This window comes from Stegostoma tigrinum, chromosome 15 (assembly GCF_030684315.1).
Source record: "Stegostoma tigrinum isolate sSteTig4 chromosome 15, sSteTig4.hap1, whole genome shotgun sequence".
NCBI classification, from domain to species: domain Eukaryota; kingdom Metazoa; phylum Chordata; class Chondrichthyes; order Orectolobiformes; family Stegostomatidae; genus Stegostoma; species Stegostoma tigrinum.
In genome coordinates, this window is record NC_081368.1 from 35,726,428 (window position 1) to 35,735,659 (window position 9,232).

Genomic DNA, 9,232 nt, shown 5'->3' on the forward strand with positions numbered 1-9,232 from the left:
ATCATCTGTATATTCCATTTTCCATATATTTTGAAATAAGTTAAACACTTCCCACACCTTAGCAGCTACCTCTCTCAAAAGGCTAACATGGATGAGGAGATCAAACAGGAGATCGGCTGTGCCAACTCATCCTTCTACAACTTATAGCAGCAAGTGTTTGACAGCAAAGATCTCTGTAAATAAGCAAAAACCCTAGTACACAGAGCAGCTGTCACCACCACACTCCTGTACTGCATTGAGACCTGAACGCTATCAGTGACACAAACAGCCTGAGATAAATTCCACTAGTATAGCCTCTCTTGCATTGTCCAGACAGTCAGAGAATGCTGAAACAAACAAGTAGCCTTTTTGAAGGCTGATCCAAAAACATTCAAAAATCACTCCTGTAAAATCAATAACATTGTTTGAATGATCAAAAACACGTCCTTAGCATTTCTTCTTTTCTCAACTCTTAAATGGCCAACATTGTAAGGAGGACAAAGCGAGCACTTCGACCAAGTGAAGTTCTTTTTGAAATACAGCCACACTGTCATTAATAATTGGGAGAAGCTTGCTGTCAATCATTCACAAAGGTTACAACTGATTCTGCCAGCAACATCACACTAAGTCACAACACCTTAATAATGGAGGCAGGGTAGTAGCAAAGAAAGAAAATGAAGCCAATTCTGTGCTCTTAATCCCATGACCTCATGGGATATTTTTCATGTGTCCTAGGATCTGAAAGTTAGGTCACACGAAGACAGAGGACACAAGCCTACAATCTTGAGTAAATGTCACCTTAGGATAAAGGGGCAGATGCTGATGCCAACGATAGGACAACAGTGAAATTGTCAAAGAAATTAGAGCTAGATGGTTCTGAAATTAAATTAGAAAGCACTTTATCCCCATGAGAAAGGGTGCAACATGTTTAAAACTCTAAATGGCAGCTGATGGTGGATCAATTCACTTTAAATTGTGATTGATAGGTTTTAGGGGCAAGGAATACAGGGCAAAGGCAAGCTGACCTCTGAGGTCAGCTGTGATCTCATTGGTGAAACAGGCTGGAGGGGCTCAATGGTCTGCTCGTAAGTTACCAAGCAATATATCATTTTTGTTAACGTAACTATAGTAATTGCAGATCTCCAGCCTGCATCATTACATGTATGCAGTTTTTGTACCCCATCTTCTTGGTAAGACAATGTTTTCTGATTCAACATTAAACATGAATTTTTCATTCACTAAAATCAGTAAACACTGATTTTAAATGTCACTGTTTATAATATTGGTTTTAACCTTAAAAATACAATGTTAAAAGACTTCTAAACACAGGTATAAATTTGTTAATTATTAATAAGAAGTCACTGAATACCCTTTTCTTTTCTTGTTTAAGCAGGACCTCTATCTTCACAATGAACCAGTTGCAGATCCTAGCCATTATTCTGTATTTTGCCAAGCAATCCTCATTCTCTGCCACTGACCCCAATGTGACCTGGCATAGACATGGGATCCCAATGTTCTTTCCTCATGAAACATTAAAGTTGGACAAACCCCGATTCTCTGCAAAGGCCATGCCGGATTTGACAACTCACTGCAATGAGGAATGCCTGTGGAAGGAGGCTCACCCTACCTTGGAGGATTTAAAGGAAAATCTCTCTTATGAAACGGTTTACACCAATGGCACACGAACGCTGACTATAGTTGACTTTCCTGACTTGGACCCAAATACCCTTCTTGTGAAGCAGTATGCCCCTAGGAGGTTACGGCGTAAGCGGCAGATTTTTGGAGTGGATGGAAGATTTGATATTTCTGGAAATCAATTCTTGCTTCATTTCCCCTTTTCTACAACGGTAAAAATCTCCACAGGGTGCACAGGGGTCCTGGTGTCAGATAGACATGTGTTAACAGCAGCACATTGCATCCATGATGGGAAAGATTATGTCAAAGGGGCAAAAAAATTAAAGGTTGGGTTTTTGCAAGAGAATCCCAAAGCCCAAAAGTTGGCAAAAAGTTCCAAAGTTCCAAAATTATTGACCAGGTGGTCACGTGTCAAACGCACACAGGTACCAAAGGGTTGGATACGATCTCAGAATGACCTCAGTATGGACTATGACTATGCATTACTGGAACTGAAGAGGCCTCATGACAGGCCACACATGGAGATCACAGTGTTGCCAACTACAGACCAAGTGGCAGGCAACAGAATCCATTTTTCAGGATTTGACAGTGACAGACCTGGAAAGCTGGTGTATCGATTTTGCCGAATAATCAACGAGACACCTCACCTCATCTACCAGCACTGTGATGCCCAGCCAGGCTCCAGTGGCTCTGGGGTCTATGCTAAATTGTGGCTGCCAGAGAAACAGCACTGGGAAAGGAAGATCATCGGTATATTTTCTGGACATCAGTGGGTGGACCTCCATGGGATGCAGCAAGATTACAATGTGGCAGTTCGGATTACACCACTGAAATATGCACAGATCTGTTACTGGATCAAAGGCATTTATAGCGATTGTCATTCCCATTAAAGTCTAGAGACAAGGTACATAAGATTGACCCTACCCATTTTAGACATCGATACCAATTGTTTTTAACTCCAACACGCTGATTCAAAAATATTGAGGCCCTGAACAAGAGTGCATACAGTTGGAGCCTTTCTAAAAGAAATTTTCATTGTGATCAAGGCCACTGACAAGTAGTACAGGAACTTGAGCACATCAAGACTTGGTACATCCATGATAATTTTGCCACGTTTGTACAGTTTCAAGTTAACTAGGGTGCAGAATTGGGGCAAGGAAGAAGTTCACAGCTTGAATACTCACATTCTCTTAACAGAAACTATTCATTCAACGTTGACACTACAAATGAACGTGAACTAAATGGATTCCATTTCTGGAGTCAACCAAAAACAAATTGCCTAGTCAAAAAAAGATTGGTGATTACCCTATTCAGTAGCAGACTGAGAAATGCAATAAACAAACAGTTCTCTTGTAGTTTTAAAATGTAAATTTCAGTAAGATCAGAAAAGGAAAATTTGGCACAATATACGAAAAAGTATTTAAAGTAACATATTTAAAATCCCTATCACTCATGTGATAATGCCATCAAGTCCTTTTTAAGAACAATTTATTAACCTTCAGTGATTAAGTCATGCTATTCTCCCTTTCTATTCTATTTTAAATGAAGCTTTTATCTTCCAGCTACTACCCTGTGTCAGAATAACTAGAACTAGGGCAAGTTGATTTCAATGTACCAATTTAGAAATTGCCACCATTCAACATTGTGGAACCTTTCTTGGTAGTATTTAAGGAAAGGTTAGAGATACCCAAATAAAAGCAAAATATTGCAGATGCTAGAAATCTGAAACAAACACAATGATGAAGAAACTCAGCAGGTCTGAATGGAGTTCTAAAAAAAGTCATAATAGACTCAACATTAACTCTGTTGCTGTCTTCACAAATGCTGCTAGGCCTTGAGTTTCTCCAACATTGTTTGCTTGTTAGAGATACCCAAACCCACCATATTTTCTGGGAGAAGTCCTCAAGAGTTGGTGGCCTGCACATCAATGATCATGATTGGCACACCTCATCAGTTGCTTATTTTGAGCAACCTCAAATGTAGAAAAGTAAGAGGGAGCAAGGGTACATTTGTTGGTGCTGGAGCTGAAAACAAAAGCTAGTGATAAAATAAAGACAAAGGTCATACCAACCAATGCTTTTCTTGATTAGTCAAACCAATTCTTGTCATTCCTGTTCAGAGTTCTCACATCTTTGTGACAGCCCATTTGGTGATAAGGTGGCAGGTCTGACCCAGTACTCAAACGCTGCTTACATTGTAGCCCACCGCACCAACACTACCAAATGGTCGTTTTTACGATCATTGATTTAGCATCAACAAAAAAAGTATTAGTTCAACAGTTGAATTTCAACTTATTTTGTTTGCGTTGTACTAATGAATTTTGAACAGATTACATAACTATTGCATTGCCCAAAGACTGGGATGGGGAGCTAGATCTTATCCAAAAACATTTGGGCTTTTGCTACCCAGGACACTTTCCACTGATGAAGCCAGACTAATCAGAAATCCAGCCCCACCCCAACCCAACCCATCAACATACACATCTCGTTTTGAGCTACTTTGTCTGTCACTACTTGATTTACATAGCAAACACAAAACAGTTTAACAAGTTCAAAGAAATTTAGAAGTGGAGCTACATTAAACACCCAAACAAAATATGAAGATTTTTAAAAATAAATAGACACCTAACTTGTGCTTGAAATATATTGTGGTACATAGTGATGGCTTCTGAGTTGACTTTGTTATTGTGTAATTATTGTATGGCTTCAGATTCCTCTGTGACTAAGTGTCTCCTAGTTACTGCTGTCAAGAAGTTTAAAAGACAAAGACAATAATGCTGCAAAGGTATTGCAAGTTGCATGACAAAAATTAAGTTAAAGATCAGACTAGCTCTGATCCATAAATTGGCTTTCCTTCAGCTTCTTGTTATGAATGTCATTTTCTTACAATTCTGTAGAAATAAATATTTTTTGAAGCTCATTTTCAAAGTGCCTTGAGAAAAGTTCACCATTGGAATGCCTAACAAGTTTATAGATCTTTATTGAAAGATGTAATTTGCAAAGATGCAAAATATATATTTATAGGACATGTAGAAGATGTGGGAAAAAAAGCAAGAAATTCCATTGATTGCACTCACCTACCTGAAAAATCACCCACTCAAGCAATGAATAACTTCCATTGTTTCATTCCCGTATTATTTGATTTATAGTTGTCATTCTGCAAGTATAGAGAGATTCTTGCCACCACCACCACCTGCTTGATATCCCAGAGAATATTAGGGGTAATGAACCACCGTAATGATTTGAAGTAGGAACACTGTTCTTCTGTTTTAAGATTTGCTGAAGAATGTAATACACAAAGGTATCTGAAATCAGTCTGATAAGTTGGAAGCTTCTTCCACCAAAGATGATTTTGTTTTGGACTGGTATCGTACTTGCCCACCATTCCTGTTCCATCTCCAGAAAGGCATATTTTTCACCTTGAACTGATTCAATTTAAAATTCATTTTCTAATCAGCCAATTCCCCATCACTAATTCCCTTTGGTTAAAAGTGGGCCATGATATTTATGTCTGCTGATTTTTGTTTTCCCAATTAACACTTCTGCATCGTAAGTAACATTGGTTTTAAATTTCCATCATTGCCTTTGAATTCCACGGTGGCCTTATTGCTTGCTTTTTGGCTGAGAGATGCTGCTTGGCTTGCTGTGTTCATCCAGCTTCTCGGATTCTCCAGCACCTGCAGCTCCCATTATCTCTGACACACTTAAAGTCTACCTCCTTGATCTAATACCTTATTAGATCATGCTCCTGTGCAACATCTGGGATGTATTAATGGTAAATAGTAAAAGTAGCACTCTAAAATAAGCACTATTTTAAATAAAGATTTGTGCACTTATAGAACAATAGGGAGATGAATTCAACACAAGAGGCAGGATGGTGCAGAGGTGCTGTTATTGGACTGGAGAAGACAAAAGGTTAAAAACCAACACTAGGTTACACTCTAACACTTTATTCAAAAGACAAGCTTGGCTCCTCCAGCTATCAGTGAGGGAGGTGACAGCAGACAATATAAAAGCAAAAAGTCATCTTGGTACAGCTTTCACAAAAAAAAACTTTTTGGTTATGACAAACTAAAAAAAAAACAGTCAGCTGTCAGAATCACCCAGGGGTACACCATCTAGTAAATAGCCAGTTTAAAATAAGTTAGGGCAAACAGACTGTCAATTTCAGACAGTGTGAATGTGCTAAAAGTAGCATTCACACCTCAGCTAATCCAGGCTACACAGATTGAAGTGAGATGGTTTTTTTTAAGAAAATGACACATTGGAGGTGCTGAAAACAAACAGATGATTGCAACACTTTGAAGATCTTAAAGATGCTCTTTTACACGTGTCATATGATCCACATATACAACTTGGCACCATTTTCCAGTTAAAAAGGCAGCTAATGGGTGACTTGTGAACAACTAAGGAATGAGATTTCTGGTCACAGACCCAGTGCAATTTCAACATTAAAAACCTACAAACAAAAGCAATGTCAAATATTAATAGGACCAAAATCAGTGTAAAACCTCAGTTTTACCATATTCCAGGACAATTGATCTAAGTTTGCAAATGTAATTGCTTTTGCTTGATTTAAAGGTGAGTGCATACCAAACAGTTCAAAATGTTTGCAAAACATCTGTTTTGATGCTCATTTCCTATTATTCTAATTGCTTTATATTAGACATTGAGGGAGGGACAGAAGACAGACATGTTTGATTTCATTCAAAACATGGTGTGTATTGGGGCCATAAATTTAGCCCAACCTAGTAGTTGCCTTTGGACTGCTGCAGTCCACATGCAGACCCACAATGGATTAGGGACAAAATCCAGGATTTATCCCAGGAATACTGAAGGATAAACAGTATATTTTGAAGATAGGATAGCAAGTGGTTTGAAAGACACAGCAATATGGCCCAAAGCTGCTGCACTTTCTAGATTGAAGTGATCATGGGTTTGGACAGGGCTGTCTAAGGAGTCCTGGGAAATTTCTGCAGTGTATCTTCTATATGGAATTCAATGCAGCAAGTAATGAATGGTTGTGGCTTTAGTGCTTTGAATAAGGTTTATTTGGTGTTTTAGATTAGATTCCCTACAGTGGGGAAACAGGCCCTTCAGCCCAACAAGTCCACAGCACCTCTTTAAGCATCCCACCCAGACCCATCCCCCTATAACCCACACACCCCCAAACACTATGGGCAATTTAGCATGGCCAATCCACCTAGCCTGCACATCTTGGCCTGTGGGAGGAAACCTGAGCACCTGGAGAAAACTCACACAGACAGAGGGAGAATATGCAAACTCCACACAGACAGTCGCCTGAGGCAGGAATCGAACCTGGGTCCCTGGCGCTGTGAGGCTGCAGTGCTAACCACTGAGCCACCATGCCACTGCATTTGTCCAGGTGAGGGAAAGTATTCTTATCTCAGTACTGCTGTACACCTTGTAGATAGTAGACAGACTTTTAAAAAACCTATGCTGAAGAATTCCTAGCCCCTCTATGTAGAGCCTGCACACAAGGGTTACTTTTCTTTATGCACTTAGGTTTCCACCCAATCCTCTGCTGGAATTTGGCAGTAAATATCTAAAAGCCAACAAGTGATAAGATGTAAAATTTTACATCTTAAAAAGGACAAGTGGCACATAGCTTATCAGCCAAGGCCTTGATTAGTCTAGGCCTGGTTGCATGCAGGGCTTTTTTTAAAAAAAAAGAAAGAGAAAGAAACCTAGGGAGATGCAAGTGAACCTGACCATTTCAGCCAGTGATCATTCCCTCACAGCCGACCTTTAAATTAACTTCCCTATTTTCTGCCACCTTTGTTGTTCTACATCCATGAGCCCTCGTCTATCTTTGGAAAATTTGTATTTAGGCCAAGGCCTAGAGCTAAACAGCTAGTAATAGTAAAAGCTGCAGCATTTTCATATTAAATCTCCATTTGCCCATTCTGCTAACCTAGCCTGTGCTATCAGTGCCAATTAACACTATGTTTATTACCAAGTTCAGTGTGGCTGACAGATTTGGAAAGGAGTTGTTAAACTGCCATTGCACACTTGGCAGGCTGGGCCCTCAGGGATGTTTCCTGCCATGAAAGCTGAATTGACATACTTCTGCAGGATGCTAGACTAAGACAGCAGAGTTAACCAATTCTATAAATAATCAGATCAAATATTTGTAAAGGCAGAGGAACATGTGGGTCTGGGGCACAGCTTCAGGGGAAGAAGTTATGCACCTCCACAATGTTTCTCTATGCTTTGCATTTGTTTGCTCCTGCTTTGATAGTAATGTTTAATTGAGGGGAAATACCAAGTGATGTAGTTGCATAGCAGACAGGCAGATTTCAGTCTGTTAATAACAGTGGCCAGAAGATGGCAGTGGTGTGAATAGAGACCAGGCATCTCTAACAGTGCAAGAGGTATAGGGTAAACCATAGGGGAGAAGGTAATGAAAGCCAATACAACAGAGTGGGTTTTGAGGGGTAAAAAAGGAGAACACAAGCAGTTGACTGCAAGAGAAAACCATAGAAAAAAAACAATTAGTCAGTCATTCTCAGTTAGACAGTCTGTGTTTAATTATTAACAAGCAAAATGTTACAAAAGACAGCTATGGTTTACCAGAGAATCTTGGAAGATTTCAAAATCCTTCACAGGGGTGGAGGGTGGTGTGGAAGAGAAAGAAAAAAGGTGTTCTGCAGACTAGTCACTAAGGATAAGGGCAGTCCTGATAGTCAACATATTTTTTTAAAAATTGCACAGGCAGTAAGGCTGGAATAATGGTGATAAACCTCAAATCATTTCTCATCTTGAGGAAAAAACACATTCAAACATCAATATTAAATCCAAGGAAAGGACTAGTCAAATATTTAAATACAAATACTCAGAAATACACTCTTCCTATCAAAAAGTGATTACAAATTTAAGTTCCAGAAATTGTGATACAGATCAAGTCAAGCAAAGAGACATACCTCGATTAGTTTAGACTACAGCCACTCCCAGTTACAAAAAGTGTGCCTTGAGCATTTCACTTTAACAGAAGACATTTCAGGCACAAAATTCTAGTTAATGCCATTATTACTCTGAATTAAAGGGAGGAATGAACAAGTACGGCAAGGAATGTCCAAGTTGGGAAGATTATACATAAAGTGATACAAACATACTCAGTCTACCCATTGATCACAATATGCAAGAAAAGCTGCATTTCAGTTTAGCACAGCAGTCTGGACTGAAAACAGTAGCTGAGGTGCATTTCTTCACCCCAGCTAGCCCCAAACTGTCCATTTCTTCACACCACTGTCCCCTCCCACAACAAGTTATTTCTGTTACTGAACAGTTCACTATAATCCAAGTCACCATGTAGGAAAGTGCTTGTTTGTGGGGAACTTACAAGTTTTAGAAGCTTAAATAGAGCATTGTTGAATTTACTGCATGCAAGTGATAACTCAATTGCAACAGCCTGTAGTTATTTATAGGGAAAGTGGATCTATAGAGGTATGGTTGCTACTAATGTTATAGGAGATATATTCCCAACTTTCATGAGTGAACCCATCCAGATTTGGTACTCACCACTAGTCGTCTGTCCATCAATTCGGGGGGGGGGGGGGGGGGGGGGGGGGGGGGGCGGAGAAAAAAAAAAGAGAGTG

At 39.5% G+C, this 9,232-nt stretch overlaps 1 protein-coding gene across 5 annotated transcripts in view; it reads left to right on the forward strand.

Annotated features, from left to right (window-relative positions):
- Positions 1 to 4,533, forward strand: part of prss23 (serine protease 23) — a 30,353-nt gene extending 25,820 nt beyond the window's left edge. For 3 of the 5 annotated variants that reach the window (XM_048544297.2, XM_048544298.2, XM_059651419.1), the window contains one exon: positions 1,370 to 4,533. In XM_048544297.2, coding sequence (XP_048400254.1) covers positions 1,370 to 2,504 — 1,135 coding nt within the window. In that variant the 3' untranslated portion in view covers positions 2,505 to 4,533. The remainder of the gene's footprint in view (positions 1 to 1,369) is intronic. The other 2 variants (XM_048544299.2, XM_048544300.2) reach the window with 1 other exon arrangement.
- Positions 4,534 to 9,232: the final 4,699 nt, after the last annotated feature.